General features: G+C 52.2%; 1 protein-coding gene across 1 annotated transcript in view; it reads right to left on the bottom strand.

Annotated features, from left to right (window-relative positions):
- The window catches only part of LOC142854492 (uncharacterized), an 80,091-nt gene that overhangs the window by 22,495 nt on the left and 38,513 nt on the right, over positions 1-19,083 (bottom strand). Inside the window, exons 16-28 of the mRNA XM_075980150.1 lie at positions 14,463-14,507; positions 13,187-13,219; positions 10,708-10,734; positions 7,595-7,681; positions 7,005-7,058; positions 6,320-6,364; positions 5,931-5,999; positions 5,089-5,112; positions 3,824-3,886; positions 2,682-2,726; positions 2,263-2,406; positions 1,587-1,685; positions 118-162 (exon numbers count right to left, since the gene is read on the bottom strand). Coding sequence (XP_075836265.1) covers positions 118-162; positions 1,587-1,685; positions 2,263-2,406; positions 2,682-2,726; positions 3,824-3,886; positions 5,089-5,112; positions 5,931-5,999; positions 6,320-6,364; positions 7,005-7,058; positions 7,595-7,681; positions 10,708-10,734; positions 13,187-13,219; positions 14,463-14,507 — 780 coding nt within the window. The remainder of the gene's footprint in view (positions 1-117; positions 163-1,586; positions 1,686-2,262; positions 2,407-2,681; positions 2,727-3,823; positions 3,887-5,088; positions 5,113-5,930; positions 6,000-6,319; positions 6,365-7,004; positions 7,059-7,594; positions 7,682-10,707; positions 10,735-13,186; positions 13,220-14,462; positions 14,508-19,083) is intronic.

Raw genomic sequence — 19,083 nt, 5'->3', positions numbered from 1 at the left:
GTTGCCCAGCTTCCAGCCTTCTCCGGTTAGAGATGCTAAGCAACTTGGAGAAAAACTGGTATTTCTAGTGAGGCTCCTGTCAGGTGTTACACAGAAAGAAGAACAGGGTTGACCTACCTCTGCTCCTGGGTCACCTTTCTCCCCAGCTTCTCCTTTCTCTCCCTGTGGGCACAAAAACATCCCAGTGTGAGAGCTGCTAGCCAGGAGTTTGGCCACAGGCCCACCCTCACATCTGTCATAAGCTACAAGGCTAGGCTGCTCCTGGGGAGGTGTACTGGTAGCCAGCCTACAGGACCGAGGACCAAGACGGCCCTGTGACAATTGTCATCTTTAAGGGTCTGAGACTCCAGTGGCGGGAGCAGGGCTGGTCCTGTGTGTGGTTCCTGCGGCAGACACACTGCAGGGTGGAACTGTGGCTTGCTTTTCAGTCTTGGAGGAGGGAACATGGCCTCATGATGCCTGTCACCCCTGTGACTATTTTACACACCACCACATACATGTTATACATAGGGAAATGTAACACATGCTAAGACACGTTATAGATATGTACACACACAGAGACACATGTGTGCACATGGCTCTGTCTTGGTAGTTCTAGATTCTAGAAAAGTCCTCCTTCTGACCTTCAAGAAATAAGCCATTGTGAGGTGAACTGTCAGCCACGGGAGAGCCACGTGGGGGGGAACTGTAGGTGGCATGCAGGAACTGGGGGACTCTGTCCTACTATGGGAAGGGATCAGATCTTGTCGACAGCTAGTGGCTGGGAAGAGGACTCCGGGCTCCGGGTAAGGACACAGATGGCCAACCATGTGACTGCAGTCTTGGAGACCCTGGCTGGGGACTCAACGATGACAGCCTCGGCTCCTGAGCCGCAGAACAGACATACTGACAGAGCTGTGCTATTTGCAAAGCTGCTGTTTGTGATGGCTTAGGGCACACTGATAGACAGTGGACAGAACTCAGGTCCCGGAGCCTCGGGGGAGCCTGTAGGGAAGGTGGACCGAGAAGAGACCACATTAAGTCTCATCAGGAGCTCAGCTTCCATCTTGGAAGTCGGCATGCTGAGAAGCTGTGAGTCCTCTACCTACCTGCCTGGCCCTGCTGGGTAGACGTTCACCTTCAGGGTCCACTGAGTCACACCTGACCTCTGAGGCTCTTTTACTCTTTTGTGTGTTCGTGTATGGGTGTGTGGAGTCAGGTTGTCAACCTCAAATGTCCCCTAGGTGCCTGACTTGTTTGTTTGCTTGCTTCCCCCCACTTTTGGGGGACCCAGGGCTCAATGATTAAGCAAGGCTGACTGTCCTGTACACCCCGGGGGCTTGCCTGTGTCTTTCTAGTTCTAAGAGCAGAATTCCATGTCTGAGTTCAGCACCGTTAGGCTAAGTAGCGCCTGAGACAGAAGCTACCACATTGTATACTGAAGAAGCTAGAACTGTTTGGACCCAATCGGGACTCCAAGCCAGCTGACAGGCCTAGGCTAACATAGCCTGGCATGATGACAGGCGCTCTTAGGTGAGGAGCCCCTTGTTCATGTGCCCTCATCTGCTGCCTGTGGACACCCTTGACACCCGGTCCTCTCGCCTTACTGTGAATCCTGGGAGCCCGATGGGCCCAGGTAATCCTGTCGCTCCGGGCCTCCCTTCGTCACCTGGTTCTCCTTTCTCCCCAGTTGGGCCGTCTAGACCCTACAGATCGACAAAGATCTCTGTCAGTGAAGCTCAGAGCCATCATGCTGAGCAAACGTGCCCATCTGTAGCATGCATACATGCGTGATTCCCTTCCTCCAAGGGTGGGTGGCCAAGGGTGGTGCCATTTCACGGACGGTACTACTGAGGTCCAGAGAAAGCTCCTCAGCTAAGTCAGCAGCCTAGCTGGACTGGGCGGGCGGGGGGGGGGTCCTTTCCCATTCATGCAATCTCTTCTGATGTACGGCTTCCACATGCTTCTGGAGAAGCAGGCTCACAGCCCTGACTGTGTCTTTTTCAACAGTCCATGGAGGTTCCAGGAAAGGCACTGTTATTCCCATCTTAGAGATGGAAAACCGAGGCTCTGGAAGATTCAGTGACTTCCCCAAGGACACAGATGAGGTTGGTACAGGACTCAGGTCTCCTGCGTGGGGACACTACAGGACACCAGCCTTCATAAAGTGAGCAGCAGTAAAGTCAGTCTTGGTTCTCTGAACTCAGGAGCAGCTGGCAGCATGCAGAGCCCGTGTCAGGCTGGAGGTGGTGCATGCAGGATGCCAGCTGTCCAGACACTTACCTGAGGGCCTGCTTCTCCTGTCTCCCCTTTCTCCCCAGGGCTCCCTGGGGGTCCGGTCTCTCCCTTCATTCCGGGAGGCCCATCCTTTCCTGGGGGCCCTTGAGGGCCAGCGGGCCCCATATCTCCTGGTTTTCCTCGAGGTCCCTAGAGAAATATTAACGGCACTTCTTAGGGATATTAATGGAGAAAGGAGGGAGGGAGAGATCAGAAAAGAAAAGGCTTGGTGGTCAAAGGCTGGGGTCTCTGGCACTGAGTGGGAGCTCACAGAGATCCCCAGGCTGGCTCTACCAGATACAGCTGCAACCCCTCTTCCTGACCCTCCTAACTTTCCCTGGTTGGGCCTGCTCCTGAGCCCTCCTGCCCACACTCCCTGGGTGAGAACCACTTGCAGAATTCTTGCTGTAGACAGTGCTGTTTACCTTGTCCCCATCATGTCCCGGAGGGCCTGGAAGTCCAATCTCCCCCTGCAGCAGGGGCAACAGAAATGGTTTAGAGTAGAGACACTAATGCTCACCTCCTTGGTAACCTGCCCCTGCCCCCATAGCGCCTGGAAGGCACACCTTTGATTGCCTTGGTGTCACAGATCAGGATCCTAAAGTATGGTGGTGGGGGGAGCTGAGTATCCCATGACCCATGTCTTAGCCACAGTGTCACACGGCTGTCTCTGAGAGTCCTGACCATCTCAGAGCTCCTGGTTACCTTATCCCAACCCTCCTGTCCTCACTGTCTACAGGGAGTTCCTATCCACTTCACAGCAATCTCAGACCCTTCCTCGTTTAGGTGGGGATCTGGGAGCATGTGGCACATGATGTGGGAAGGAGCAGAGGAGAGAGGCTGTTAATTCTACTGGATGCATCTGTAGTGACTTCCTGGAGAAGGGTACCTAGAGGAGGTCAGGCTCTCAGAGGCAGAGAGAAAACACAAGGTTTCTTCCAGAAAAGCCACTGAAAGGGTTGGCGGAGGATGAGAATAATGGCAAAGGCACTGAGTGAGGGAGGTTGAGAGCTGGAAAGTGGGAGGTTGAGAGCTGGAAAGTGGTAACCTGGGTTTGGTGGCTGCAACCAGGGGTATGTTCCAGGTCCCAGTGTATCTGAGGGGTTCTCTGAAGCACAAGACCAAAGACTAACTACGAGGGAAGAATGGCAGAGCTTGAGGCCGGGAGTGTGGGAAATGGAGTGGTAGGGTCTAAGGTACAGAGAGGAATGACAGGCAAGTGTGGTGGTCCTGGGAAGATGGGAGGATCACAGAACATGGGGAGGCCCCATGACTGATCAAGTGCTCAGAATGTGTTACCCTTTCAGCATTTTATTATATTTTATTTTAATTTTTTCGAGACAGGGTTCCTCCGTAGCTTTTTGGTTCCTGTCCTGGAACTAGCTCTTGTAGACCAGGCTGGCCTCGAACTCACAGAGATCTGCCTGCCTCTGCCTCCCGAGTGCTGGGATTAAAGGCGTGCGCCACCACCGCAGGGCCCTTTCAGCATTTTAAACACCTCATTCTGCCCCCCACCTCCCCAGTCCCCACCTCCCCAGTCCCCACCCCTCAACAGGGCAAGTCTTACCCTTTGGCCTGGACTCCCTGGAGGTCCAGGTGGGCCTGTTTGTCCAGGAAGACCAGGAGGACCCTAGAAAGGAAAGGAAGAACCTTATAGCAGAAGGGGTAGCTGTCACCAGAGGGCTCTATGTGGTTTACAGGGATCAGTCACTTTCAAATGTAACATTTCCTCAGGTGTGTGTTTGTGTGTGTGTGTGTGTGTGTGTGTGTGTGTGTACTCATGCATGCACAAACAAGCTACAGCACAAATGTGGAGGTCAGGGGACAACCTTGTGGGAGCTGGTTCTCTTTTTTTCCCTGGATGACATTCAGGTCACCAGGTATGTTACAGTAAACAGCTTCACGTGCTGAGCTATCTCCCGGGCCCAATGCTTGGCTTTTTATGTGGGTTCTAGGGATCAAACTTGGGTCTTTGTGTTCAAAAGTCCAGCAAGCATATTACCAACTGAGCTATCCCCCCTACTTCTAATGGCCTTTTAAAATAATATATTTTAATGTTCCCATATGAAGTTCATTGGTTCTGGAACCTTGTGGTTTGTACCAGTGTCCAGGGATGAGGTGTCCCTGGAGATAGAGTTTGTCTGAGACCAGGTCTTGTCGGTGGCTCCAGCTGGGTCAGAATTCGCTACATAGACCAGGCTGGCCCTGAACTTGGGGGTGACGCTCCTGTCTCTGCCTCCTGAGTCCTAGGACTATAGGTGCGAGTCACCTTGTGTGTCATCCTGCTGCATAGTTTCCAAATATTAGAGGAAAAGAGACTCCCACACTTCTGGAACCTTGGGGCCTCTTTCCTTCTCCACCGTGGAGGCTGGAGTTGGTGACAGTTGTCATAACTACAAATGTTTCCCTTGAGCCTGCCGCTGGTTGGCACATGTGCAGAACCCAGCATGGAATTGCAGGGTTTTTCCAGGCACAGATACTGAAATTGCATAGACAGCTGCTACTCATTTTCCAGAGAGAGAGAGAGAGAGAGAGAGGAAGGGCGAAAGAGAGAGAGAGAGAGAGAGAGAGAGAGAGAGAGAGAGAGAGAAACTGTGCCCCAGAGATATTGCAAATACCATCCAGAGTTCACATTGTGCCTGTGTGAACCACTGTGTAGATGAGGAGCTGTCACCACCAATAGCCTTGATAGAGGGACACACAGTTCCCTCCCCTGTCCAGGCTTGCTGCACCCTCTGCCTGGCATGACCCAGAAGTCAGAACTTTAGACTCTACTCTCCATGCCCAACCCAGTGCCTGAGGGAAAACCAGGGAGGAGTGCACGCGACTCACCATCAAGGCCAGTGTCCTGATCTCCTGAAAAAAAAAAAACCCACAGTCCAATTAGCTGGAGGACAACAGGCTCCAGCTGCCAGCCCTCCTCTGCAATCATGTCCCTCTGAAGGCACGGGGCGGAGGAAGACTTCACAGATGGGCTCTTGGGGCTGTGCCACCCCCACACATCCCAAAGGGTTGTTATTTGGATGGGAAACATCCAGATAGGGGCTCTCAAAAGCTCAATGCTGTCCTGTGTGGACTAGACCTGCTTACTGTGGGCTGTGAGCTCTTAACTGAAGGTGAGAAGGACATAGCATCCCTTTTCTTCTTAATTCCTGAAGGGGTTTCCCCTGTTCTTTCTTTTTCTCCCAGAACCCAGAGCAGAGGCTGCCAAAGCACTTCCCTAAAGCTCAGCGGGCAGCTGACCTGTTGGCCCTGACAAAGACTCCTACACCTCCACACAGCTTCACACACTGGAGCTCTGGAACTGCCTGGTCCCAAGTAAAGACGGGGTGTGGGGGCTGCCAGTCTAGTGGGCTGAAATGTGCTAAAAAACCCTTCAGCACATGGGACAGCTCTTCCACTTACTGCCACCATGAGCCAGCCATGAGTGAATGTGCCAAGATGGGGCACCTATTTAAAAGACAGGGGCTCATGAACTTGCAACAGGATGAAACTGCCGGAAAACTGTGTTTCAGAGAGGGAGCGGCAGCTCCTACCAGGTGAAGGGGGTGCCCACAAGCCATGAGCCCCCAGAGCACTGAGGGGTGGCATTTTATGAGCCAAGTTTGACCAGCTGGACTAAGATCTCCACCAGGACTTGGAGATCGCCAGCCTCTACAGAGGAGCCCACTCACCTGAAGCGCCTCGTTGATGTTTCCATTGTAATCCACCATCTCTCCCTTCCCGGGTTCACCCTTGGCGCCCTAGAAGGCAGAGGAGAGCTCAGTCAGAGCCTGGGACAGGAGGGGCCTGAGAGCCTGCAGCCTATGGTGGCGGTCCCTGTAGCTGCCTGGACACGGGGTGGCACAGAGCATCCGGGGCTGTTTGCCAAGGTGCTCAAGGCCGTGTGGAAGAAATGAGCAGTGTGTGCTTGAGCTTAAACTACACAGGCCCAGAGATGGATGAGTCTAGCTACCATGGCTAAGCAGAGCTCCCTCCTAGGACAGCGCACGGTTCCCTTCCCACCTCTCCACAAGCTCAGGTCAAGTTCCTTCGTGCTACAACTCCAGGTAGGCGAACATACCTTGGGGCCAGCTGGTCCCTGCACCCCAGCTGCTCCTGGCTGCCCCTGTGGCAGACAAATGAGTGAGATGGTTGATAGGCTGAACGTGCGAGCATTGATGTCCTCAAGTGAGCTACACTTCAGGGGTCACGGAGGGGCCAGGCAGACCATTCATCTTGGCTCAAACCAACAGGACAAACCTCCCTGTACGCTTCAGTGTAGGCTCTGCTCCCTTCCAGAAACATCCCTAACATTGCCCGCACTTTCTTCCTCTGAGTTTGAGTTCCTCGGGGTCCTATTCCTTTTGCACTTAATGATATCCCTTCTTTTCTGTCCTGTGTTGTTAGAGATTCTCCTCTGTCCCTTTGGCCACCTCTCCCCAGTTCCCTAAACCAGTCACAACCTTGGTGGCTGGTTTCTAGCCTTTGCTTCCTCTGACTTCCATTCTGCACTGGTTGCAGGGGCTCATTTTCTGGTGTCCAGTGATGGCCTTGATGAGCCCATGCGATCCTTTTAGGGACCACTCTCCCTGGGACAGAGGGAACCACAGGGCGAAACACGGAGTCCAGGGATACCACAGCTAGGGGGATACTGATGTCCTAGGGTGGGCCAGGGGCTGGGGGCTGTTCTTAATGGAAATCGGGAGTTTTGTGTGAACACCCCTAGCCATCCTCATCATATTGTTCCTGACTGTGGGGGACTGTACCTTGTCTCCTTGCTGTCCTGGGGGTCCAGCCTGGCCATCCACACCAGCTTCTCCCTGGGAAGCAGAGAAAGAAGGTGAGGACACACTGGGCAGCCAGGTCAGATACTGGAGAGCCAGAGGTCTGCTGGAAAGACAATTGTACCAGGTCCTGCCTGCCTGAGCAACAGAATCAGGGTAGAGATCCCCGTGAGTTCAGGATGGGCTGTGTCAGGAGAGACATGAAGGCAGAGGCCACTCTAGTACTTCTTTTAGTGGCCATGGAAAGTGGACCAGAGTTTGGGGACACAGCTTTCTAACTCTCCTCCCTTATATCAGAAGACATAGACATGGTGTCCAGGCATCCCCAAGTCCCCATTGAGACCCAAACTGTGACAACCTCATGACCTATGACCCCAGGTCAGAGAGCATGGGGTGGTGGTGCCACCTCTGGCAAAGTCACAGCTCCTGCTGAGTTAGGCTGGAACTGTTTCTCTGGGATGCTGGGAAGATAGCAATTACACGTGCTCAACACCTTGCCCTCCTGGTTCTATCTACCTGCTCCTCTTTGGGGCTCCATATCTCAATTGACACAGATGCCAGCAAAGACTCACCTTTGGCCCAGGGGGCCCAGGGAGCCCTGGGGGGCCAGGCTCCCCCCTGCCTCCTCCAATGGCATTGCCTGCATCACCTTTTTCTCCCTGGGGAGAGAAAGGGAGAGGGAGAGGGAGGGGGAGAGGGTGAGGGAGAGGGAGAGGGAGAGAGAGGGAGAGAGAGATTGATTGATTGAGGGAGACTGAGAACAGCTTCTTCAGGATGTCTGGGGAGGCAGTGCCCTACCATCTTAGACCACTGCTCCCCTAGCCCTTCTTGTTTTGTTTTCAAGACAGGTTTCTCTGTGTAGCTCTGGCTGTTCTGGGACTTGCTCTGTAGACCAGGCTGGCCTCGCACTCACAGAGATAACCCGCCTCTGCCTCCCTTGTGGCTTCCCTGGCTCTTGTCTATCAGCTCCTTGGCCTCTGCTTCCTGTTGGACCTTCATCCTGACTTATTCTTTCCTAATGCTCTTCGGACGGGCAGTGGCTGACACCCCTGCTCTGTTCCCATGTGAGCCTGGCTCTTAGGACTCAGGATGGAGCAGAAACCCTGGGCACAGTACACAGTTGAGTCCCCCTCTCCTGGGAGTCCCTGGAAGGGAGAGGAGAGCAGTTTGGAAGGTCAGAGCTTGGGAATTCCCCCTTGTATCCACTTTGCAGTTGCCTTTATGTCTGCCTCCTTGTCCCCTCCCCTCTCCCCCCACACTGGCCCTTGTCTTTTCTGTCTGCCTTCTCTTGCCTCTAGACAGAACCCATAGGCCAGAATGTCCTTTTTGAGAAGTTTGTGTCATGGACTAAATTGTGTTCCAGGAAAGTTTGGTGTTGAAGTCCTAACCTCTAGTACTTCAGAAAATGACCTGTTTTGGAAATTGGGTAACCGAGGATCAGTTAAGATCAAATATGAAGGTGATCATGCTGTAGGAGATAGGACCCCATTTTCCCATGACATCATAGGGTGGGGAAGTCTACAGACACAGACACACAGCTGATTCACGAAAATGGAAGTAGACAAGGTGAGGCTTCTGCAAGCTGAGAGGTCATGAAAACTGTCCTAAATCACTGGAGAGCAAAAGGCTTCAGAACGTACCCCCCCCCCCTTGGGCTCCTGCCTCCAGGGCTGAGAGGCCGGAAGTTCTGCTGTTGATTCATTTGGTCTGTGGATCATTGATTCATGAGTCCCTGCTTCAGCTCTGTTCAGTGTTAAAAAACTCAGCTATCTGTCTCCATGGCACAAATTGCCGAGTCCTGTAGGGCTACTGGAATCCAAGCCTCATTTCAGAGGTGGAGCCAGTCTGCCCCTGAGACAGGTGACTTAGGACGGCCCCTTACTGAGCTAAGGGCAGAGCCAGTCTCTTCCAGATCTCGGGTGGCCCGCCTCTTAGGGTACCGTCTTCACTTTGCCTCCACAGTGTCTGTATGATCCAGCACGGTGCTGTAACAAAACACTGTGCCTCGGTGGCTGAAATAGCCGAGGGCTAATCTCTTATCATGCCCAACTGCCATCTGGGTGCCTGTGCAAGGGAGAAGGGACAGGGCTCTCCTGACTCGTAGATGGCTGTCTTCTGTCTGTTCTCACTTGGCAAAGAGGAAGACTATCTTCTTCTGATAAGTCCACCAGGGCCATCAGGTTAGGGTCCCACCCTTGTGACCTCATTTAACCTTTATTATCCCCTAAAAGCCCTATCTTGTAGTACAGACACCTTGGGGCTCTGGGCTCTAGCATATGAATTTTGGGGGGCATAATTCACTCCAGAGCAGTCACCCCACCCCCAACAATCAGCAGGGAGTTGATTCAGGTTGGCATTAGAATTCTTGTCTCAACAGTGCAGAGTGTGGTAATGCCACTCCTGTATACAAGAACATGATCTGGGGGACTCTGGGGCAAAGTGGGGAAAAGGAAGGCCTGACTAGCTCCCCACTGCCCAGCCTTGTCTGGGCTGCCCCTGGGGCGGGTTTTTGCCTGGCACTCCCAATAGCTAGAGCAAAAGACACATGTCCTATCTACAGAAAAGCCTGGCAACAAGATGATGAGGTACGGTCTTTGTCCCCTGGCCTTTCGCTGGTAGCCAAGGACTTCTGGAAGGGTTTGTGTCCCCAGGTTGGCTGGTCCATGCCATACCCCTTTCTTCCACATCATGTCTACCCAGCACAGTAGCTACAGGGTGGAGCCCCTGGGGCCGGTGTCCCCTGAGGCATTCTGTCCTACTCTCTTTGCCGTCTTTCCCAGCACACCTGGGGCCCTAGCTTCTTTGCATCTTTCTGTGATAAGAGAAAGCCATCAATAAAAGGTCATGGTGATGAGGGGAGGATGGGGTGGAATTAGAGACCAGAGTTTCCAGACAACTATCCCCAGGTTCCCCGTAAACAAGAGGTGTTCAGATAAATATATGGAGACTGCATACTGTTTTGGCTTTTCAGGATTTCCCAGAGCACATTAAGCAGCCCCCCCCCCCGCCCAGACCTCCTGCTTGCCAGATAAGCACACATCCACTATTCCTAGCCCTCTTTTATCCTTCCCTTGACCAAAAGTCTTACCAAGTTGAGTGTGCTTAATTTGAGTTTGGGACCTTCCTGCCTCAGCCTCCCATGGAGGCAAGATTCGAGGCCTGTACACCTGGCCTGACTCCACAGAAGACTTTTTTTTTAAAAAAAAATATTTATTTATTATGTATACAATATTCTGTCTGTGTGTATGCCTGCAGGCCAGAAGAGGGCACCAGACCCCATTACAGATGGTTGTGAGCCACCATGTGGTTGCTGGGAATTGAACTCAGGACCTTTGGAAGAGCAGGCAATGCTCTTAACCTCTGAGCCATCTCTCCAGCCACACAGAAGACTTTTTAACACAATGATTTTCAAGTTGGTTTGCCATTTCTGTCATGCTCCATCTGCTGTTGTTCTAGATAAGATGAGGCACCAGGTGAAGTGCAGGGGACAGTCTATCACGGCCTCCCCACCCTTCCCCTTCCCCCATGCATGCAGGGCTAGGAAAGAGGAGATTCCTTGTAGTCTGCTCACAGACACCCTGGCTGGGCTGCAGGGGGCCAGAAGCAGATTGGTGGTCCCTGCCAGCCTCACTCCACAGTCAATCTCCTTTTTCTATGCCCCACAGGATTCCCTTTTCATCAGTACCTTGGCTCCTGGAGTCCCAGGCTCGCCCTGTGTGGAAACAAAGAAGACCCAGTGAAGAGAGTGAGTTGAGGGGGTGGGGGGAAACAAGGGCTCTCTGCTTGGAGGGAGGGGCACTTCCTCTGCTCAGGGCAAACTCCAGGATAAAAGCCTTCTGGGAGGCTGCTTCCGGGGTCTCATTTTCTCCTAGATCAGTGGTTCTCAACCTTCCTAATGCTTCATCCCTTTAATGCAGTTCTTCACGTTGTGATGACCCCCAACCATAAAGTTATTTTTGTTGCTACTTCACAACTGTAATTTTGCTACTGTTATGAATCATAATGTTTATCTCTGTTTCTGGATGGTCTTAGGCAACCCCTGTGAAAGGGTCAAATGGCCCACAAAGGGGTTATGGTCCACAGGTTGAGAATTGCCCAAGAACACACAGTCAGTAAGACAAAACAACAGTCAACTAAAAAATCTTCACCAACCCCACATCAAACATTGGACTGATCTCTGAAATATATAAAGAACTCAAAAAACTAGACAACAAAATACCAAATAATTCAACTGAAAAATGGGGTACAGATCTAAACAGAGAATTCTCAACAGAAGAATATCAAATGGCCAAAAGACACTTAAGAAAACACTCAACATCCTTAGCTATCAGGGGAATGCAAATCAAAATGACTCTGAGATACCATCTTACACTAGTCAGAATGGCTAAGATCAAAAACACAGACACAGAATGAGAGAATACTCCTCCATTGCTGGTGGGTGTGCAACCTTGTACAGTCACTTTGAAAATCAGTATGGCGGTTTCTCAGAAAATTGGAATCAATCTACCTCAAGACCCAGCAATACCACTCTTGGGCATATACCCAAAGGATGCACACTCATACCACAAGGATATTTGATCAGCTATGTTCACAGCAGCATTGTTTGTAATAGTAAAACCTGGAAATAACCTAGATGCCCCTCAACTGAAGAATGGGTAAAGAAAATGTGGTACATTTACACAATGGAGTACTACACAGTGGTAAAAAACGACATCTTGAAATTTGCAGGTAAACAGAAGGAACTAGAAAAAAAAAATCATCCTGAGTGAGGTAACCCAGATCAAGAAAGACAAACACGGTATGTATTCAGTCATAAGTGGATATTAGATATAAAGCAAAGGATAACCAGCCTATATAGTCCATGACCCCAGAGAAGCTAGGTAACAAGGAGAATTCTAAGAGAGACATACATGGATCCCCTTGGTAAGGGGAAATAGACAAGAACTCCTGAGAAAATTGTGGGTGTCTTTGGAGGGGGGAAGGGAGGGCAGAAGGGGAGGGAAAGAGGAGAAGGGAAGAGGGAAGAGAAGTTGAGGGAATGGGATGGCCGAGATGGGGGAAGGACAGAGAGGAAGAGCAAGGAAAGAGATATCATGATTGAGGGAGCCATTATGGGGCTAGCAAGAAACCTGGTACTAGGGAAATTCCCAGGAATCAACAAGGATGACCCCAGCTAAAACCCTAAGTAAGCAACAGTGGAGAGGGTACCTGAACTGGCCTTCCCCTATAACCAGATTGATAACTACCTTAAATTGTCGTCATAGAAACTTCATCCATCAACTGATGGAAGCAGATACAGAGATCCACAGTTAGCCCTGGGCTGAGCTCCCAGAGTCCAGTTAAAGAGAGGGCAGAGTGATCAAGACCATGATGGGGACACCCACAGAAACAAGTGACCCGAGGAAATGGTAGCTCACTGACTCCAGACTGAGTGAGGGAACTTGCATAGGATCAAACTAGGCACTTTGAAAGTGGGTGACAGTTATGTGGCTGGGGCAGTCTGTAGAGCCACTGGCAGTGGGACCAGGATTTATCCCTAATGCGTGAACTGGCTTTTTGAAGCATCTTCGGAGAGACTCCTTGCCTTGATCCTGCCTCAAAGTGAGTGCTAGACTTTGTTGCCTCCCCATGGGAAGCCTTATCCTCTCTGAGAAATAGATGGGGGTGGGTGGAAAGTGGGGGAGTGGGAGTGGGGGAGGGAGAGGGAACTGGGGTTGGTACGTAAAATGAGAAAAAATTGTTTTAAAAACAAACAAAAAAAGAAAAAAAAAAGAACTGCCACCCTAGAAGGATGGGCAGGTTAGGAGCATCCCAGGAGGAAGGGTGGTAATGGTGATCCCTGATGAGCAGAGCTGCTGCAAAGATCAAGATTGGGTACCATTGGGCACCCCCATGGTACCCACTGGCGTAGTAAAGGGTTCAGGGAAAAGATATTGGCTCTTCTCTTGTAGGCTTTGGAAGCCGGTGGAAGCTGGTTCTGAGTTTGGGAAAGACCTGGCTTCTCTCAGTGGCAGGCAAAGGAGGCCCTGAATGGAGGCTGGAGACCTGGCTGAAACCTCTGTTCTCCCCTGGGTCCCACTGCCATGCCGCTGAGCCCCTGTGCCCCAGCTCTGTGGTCTCATGATACTCTGCCCCTAATACATAGAGCAAGAGTGTCTACCAACCTTCATCCCGGCCACGGCAATCCCAGGAGCCCCCTGGTAGAGAAAAAAAAAATAGGCATGAGGTTCTCTGAGTTCAGAGGCAGCTACCAAACAGCTCCACCTGGCCTTCCAGCCTGCGCGTTTCTGCTGACTGACAACCAGCAATGCCTGAATGTGGGAGAATGTGACATACTGAGCTTGGCACTCCAAGAGCACACTTGAGGACGGGAATATGGGCTGTCCATTTGCCGAACTACCGGGACTTCACTGGAATGTACAGTGGGGACAGAGAAGCCTGGGCTAGGTCCCTGTGGCCAAAGGGTGGAGACTATCAGGCCACTCCATAGGAAGGCACTGGTTTCGCCAAAGTAGAGTACACCCTTCTGTATAAGTGGGGCTACTGCCACTCCCAGCTCTCAAGACCTCGGCCCTCAAGAACCGGGAGCAACCCCACTCCTTCCTTTGTGTGTTGTGTATGTGTGTATGCACGTGTGTTTGTAGGGATATACCCCCATGTAAACACATGTGGAGGCCAGCGGTTAATGCCAGGTTCTTCCTCTACTGCTCTCTACCTTAGTCTTTGAGGCAGGCTCTCTCACTGAACCTGGCGCTCACTGGTTGTCTAGACTGGTTGGTCAGCAAGCTCACAGGACCCCCGTTCCCTCTCCCCCGTGCGTTATAGGCATGCACCACTCCATTTATGTGCAGTTGTACAGGCTGGTCCTGAACTCCTGACCCTCCTATCTCCACCTCCGAAGTGCTGGATCACGTGCGTGTACCACCACACCTGGTTTGCGAAATTCATTTTCATATTTCCCCAAGGCCACATACTTTGAGGTGACAATGTTATTTAAAGTTCCATTTAGAAAAGCCCAAGAGGGATTGGAGAGATGGCTCAGAGGTTTAGTGCACTGGCTGATCTTCCAGAGGTCCTAAGTTCAATTCCCAGCAAACACACGGTGGCTCACAACCATCTGTAATGAGATCTGGTGCCCTCTTCTAGTGTGCAGATAGAACACTGCATACATCATCATCATGCCCAAGAGGAGGATGTTGGGATTCTTGTTTTCTTTGGATCTCAGGACCATACTAGAACTGATAGCTGAGGAGGGTTTTTATGATCCAGAAAGGATCATAAAACCAGAGCCACATCATGTTAGCCTCACTCATGTTAGGAAAGACAGATATACAAAGGGGCGTGGTTGAGGGAGGGCTGACCCCATTTTCCCAACAGGTTGTGAGAAGGAAGGGATCCAAGAAGTTTTGGAGAGGAATATGCACAGGGAGGGATGGGTACCTTGACTCCATGCTTGCCGGGCATTCCTGGCATGCCCCGTTCTCCCTGGAAAGAGAAACCACGAGAAAAGGATCAGACTCAGCATTATGGCCCACAAGCTTGAGCATCCAACCCCCATGGGTCAGGGGACCCTGCCATGACAGCAACCACATGGGCCACTTCCCCCAGTTCCGTGACATCATCTTGCAGGAAGACTCGAGTCACAGGTGTAGAGGAGAGAGATGAAGAGGAGGATGCGCACACTCACACACACACACACACACACACACACACACACACACACACACACACACACTAAACCTAGCCAGGGAGATGCCCTTGAACTAGATCTGCAGCTGAGGATGCTTCTGCCTCAACGATGCTGGGCCTGGAGTCAGCCTGTGGCAAGAGCAGCCATGTGGCTACTTACCTTTCACAGACCTTTCCATCCCCAGCAGGTTTGCTAACATGGTGCCCACTGCTGGGCCAGACATGTGCTTCTCTCTACTTTTACCCAGGGCCTCCTCTTCCCAAGCGCTTGGGGCTTGTGAGTTATCGTTCACTTTTCCAAGCCCCTGTCTGATACTGCCTGGCCACACACAAGCTGCAGCTTTCCTGAAGTTCGTGGGCAGAGCTGTGCCATCTCAGCTCTGTCCCTCTTTACTTTCAAGGTCTTCCTCTCTCCTGCAACCATCAGATCTACAGGAGCTGGGGGCACCAGGAAGGCACTCACACCATCATGAAATGGGTCAGGAGATGACAGCCACTGACAAAGGGGGGGCAAGAAAAGGGGAGTCAAGACTTCAATCCAACTGCCTAAGGGACAGCTCTTTTCTCACGCTCTGAACCCCACACGGCACCCCAGTATGAAGATGCAGCAGGCTCTGCCAGCCTGCTGTTGCCTGCCTCAGTGGTGCTGACAGTGATGCCAGGGAAGGGAAGGCCAAAGCCCAGACACGGACTCCCGCTGGGGCTCCTGCCTGGCCTGTACTGTTTCATCTGCTCAGACTCTCACGGGACTGCTCTGCCCTCCCTTCTCCAACAGAGGCGAGAGCGACTCCTACTCTTCCTCCACGCCAGGCCCTCCCTAATGGTGTTTCCAAGTCCCCCAGCACATGAGCTAGATAACGAGGCTTCCAACTTCCTGGTCTCCGCTGCCCACAGATAAAAGGCACAGGGGCTCCTGGGCTCAGTACTCTGAAGTCTGTGTCCATCCTTGTTTCTTGGTGAAGATAAACCACTGTGATCCTGAAAGCACCATCCACTTGCATGGCCTCACGACTCTCTGCTGCTTCCTCAGTTCAAAGGCATATTTAGGACTCTATGAGAACCCTTTACTGTCCCCATGCCCCAGTTCTGGGTCCTCACATTGTATCCCCAACCCCTAACACTGGACTGAACCCAGAGCTTCATGTACGCTAGGCAATCGTTTTACTGTTAAAACTCTATTCCCATGAGATGTCTTTACCCTTAATTTTGAGACACGGCCTCACTAAGCTGTGCAGGCTGGCCTTGAGTTAACTCTGTCACCCAGGCAGGATTGTGAGCCTCCTGCCTTGGCCTCCTGATGATTCAGGGTCACAGACTAGTGTCACCACGCAAAGCTTGCTGTGCACTCGACATCTGTACACACATTCCTGCCCATCTGGGACAGACACTACAATGCGTTCATCCTCTTCCAGCCAAGCGCCTGAGTTCTACAGAAACCCCCAACCTTTATGTCCAAACACCAAAAAAATCCTCTTCTACCCTGACCTGCTCAGGGTACCCGAGGGGTCCACACGGGCAAGTCTGCTCTGTGGCCAGCAGAGGGTGCAGGAGGACCTTCTCTGAACTTTGCCATCTTGGCCACAGTGGTCTTAAAGACTTCTCAGGGTCCTCAGTGGCACTCATCTCTAGAGGAACAGGTCCCCTGATAAGATTCCAATGGACTCCACCCCTCTGACATAGCTAGGAGGTGTCCCTAGTCCAGTGGTTCTTAACATGTGGGTGGCAACACACTTTGGGGGTTGGGTATCAGATCTTTACATTGTGATTCATAACAGTAACAAAATTATAGTTACAAAGTAGCAACAAAGTAACTTTATGGCTGGGGGTCACCACAACATGAGGAACTGTATTAGAGGGTCGTAGCATTAGGAAGGTTGAAAATCACTGCCCTAGATAGAGTCCCTTTGTGTGTGCAGGGATGTTGGAGGGCTGTCACCTTGGGAAGCTGCTCAGAAGCTCCTGTTTGGTTTACTCCCCAGCTTTCTGCAAGGTCTCTGAGATCCTTCCCACCTCCCATGTGTGACGCTGGTCTAGGTGTCAGCGTGACTGTTTTTCTCTCCGAGTCCATGCTTCTTTTGTGCACAGTAAGATCAAAGTGGATCTATTCCCTCCCTCCAGTTCTGCCCCCAGCCCCACCCTGGCTGCTTGCATGGTTCTGGGGAGGGAGATCAGTTAGAGCCGGGGAGGAGAGGTCTGGTCCACGGTTCCAGAAAAAGGCGTCTTAGCTTTGGATAAAAGTACAAGTCTAGAAGGGGGTCTTGGTGGGGTTCCACTGTCCCCTCTTGTGCCTCCAGGATGGCCAAGGATGCTTCTACTGGGGAGAAACAGCCTGGAGCTGGAGGGCAGCTGAGAAGCCACGCACAAGGGCTAACCCAGATTGTCCTTAGCTCAGCTGGCTTGACCCTGTGAAGGCAAGCCTGTGCACACAAAAGAACCAGCCATCCTTACTTCCTTCTCAGGAGCGGTCCTCTGTAGGGTGGCTGAGCTCCCTCTTCCTCACCCCCAGCCCCCCTTGGTTGATCTTGGTCTCAGGGCCTCAGAACTTCCCTCCCTCCTGCCCTTTTTGCTGGGCAGGAAGTAGGGGCGCCTGGCTGACCCCACACCCGGGGCTCTCTTCATGCATTAGCTTCGCTGCTCAGCTCCAGCCTAGGGGCTTGCCCTGTCTGACCTCTGGATAGGCCAGAGAGCATTGCTTCCTGGCTGGGGGCGAGGCACCCTTCGGGATGCAAGACGCTGCTCCGGAGGGGGAAGTGGGGGCTGGCGTGGCCATGGCTGAAGGACAGCGACACACTTTGAAGCCATGGCATGCCTTTGTGAGATTTAGGGCCTCCTTTTCTATTGCCCTCTTGAGTTTTTTCAGTTCCAAAGGCACAGGTGGAACTGTGCTCGGCTTGGCTCCGCTGGCTCAGTGCTGTGCTTGGCTTTGTGGCTTGGGTCTCACAGCTGTCCAAGCCTATGGTTTTGATTGCTCTCTGCCTCACTTTTCCAGTAGGGATCCCAGAGACTCCCTGGTGGTGGTGGGGCTCTCCATCCTGTTGCTGGGCAAGTGGATGCTCCAAGTGCCCCAAAGGGTCTTGGCTCCACTGCCCAGCATGCGATGACTGTGACTCCCAGGCAGCCAGTCACCCTTGGAGGATGCTGGTTCTATAACAGGGTGCCAAAAAACAATGGGTGGAAGCTGCACGTGGGGAGGGGAGAAACTGCAGTCATTGTGGTTCAAGAGACACATGGTTAGGGCCACACTAAGTGATCTTGAAGGCCTGTCCCAGCTCCTAGGAGCCCCCTCTCGTGTCCCCACCCCCAGAATCAACAGGTTCTGTGTCCTTTGAAGTTTCTAGGAGGGAGGACCCATCCTCTCCAGAGATGACAGGATGGCACAAGCTTGACCAACGGGTGTGTCCTCCTAATTGATGATTTACTGTTTGTTGAACGAGCTGCACAGGGACTTGGCAAGAAGTCTCTCTGGAATAGGGGTGGGGCTTCAATGTCAGCTCTGCAGCCAAGCAAAAGGCCGGCAGGCAGGGGAGATGAATGGCTTTCCCTAACTCGGGGCCAGGGCTCTCTTACAAGGGGCCAGTGACATGGCATCTTTGTTCTCTGCAGGGGATGGGAGATTGTCTGGCGAGTGGGCTGGGAAAGCTGGGGAGCCCCTAGATTGAAAAAGCTGGAGAGATGAGGGTAGGAGACCTAATACTTTTCCAGGAAAAAGGTTCCCACTTTCTCAGTTTCCCTGCCCAGAAGCAAGGACCCAAGAAACAATGGAAATCCCAGGTCCTCCGGTAATTAGGGCTGGCAGGGAGTGATCCAGGGAATTTCTGGGTCGGGTGCCCCATTGAAGGCTTGGGGCTTTGGAAGGATGGCTGGCTTGTAATCGCAATTTGAGATTGGTTGGTTGTGTAGTCAGTTCTAATTAATCTGTGGACTTTGGAGGGCAGAGCAGACCCCAGAGGTCACGGAGTGGGGGCTGGGGCTGTCCCGTCCCCTTGAGGCCCATGTCTCCCTGTTCTTATCTGCACCCATTTCAAGAGTCTGGATGTCCTCACTGTGACTTCCCAACGTTGACAGAAAATGCTATGTACCCTCTGCTGCCTGGAAATGCCACAGGGAGCTTGGGTCACTTGGACCCTCTGTGAGCCAGAGGGCCACAGGGATCATTCGGGAGTAGTGGCGGTTTGATAAGAGCTGGTTTAGAAGCAAGCACCAGCTCAGCTATCTAGGGTCACTCCACTGGTCAGAGCACACTCTCAGTTCATCTAAACAAGGTACCCATGTGCCTACACCTTCTGTCCTGCAAGATCTGAACCCAGCCAAGCTCTTGGTCTCCACAAAGAGGACATCTCAGCTGCCACCTCATGTCCTTCCTGGGAAGATG

The sequence above is a fragment of the Microtus pennsylvanicus genome, chromosome 7 (genome assembly GCF_037038515.1).
Source record: "Microtus pennsylvanicus isolate mMicPen1 chromosome 7, mMicPen1.hap1, whole genome shotgun sequence".
In the NCBI taxonomy this organism is placed as follows: domain Eukaryota; kingdom Metazoa; phylum Chordata; class Mammalia; order Rodentia; family Cricetidae; genus Microtus; species Microtus pennsylvanicus.
This window is presented reverse-complemented; position numbering and strand designations above follow the sequence as displayed.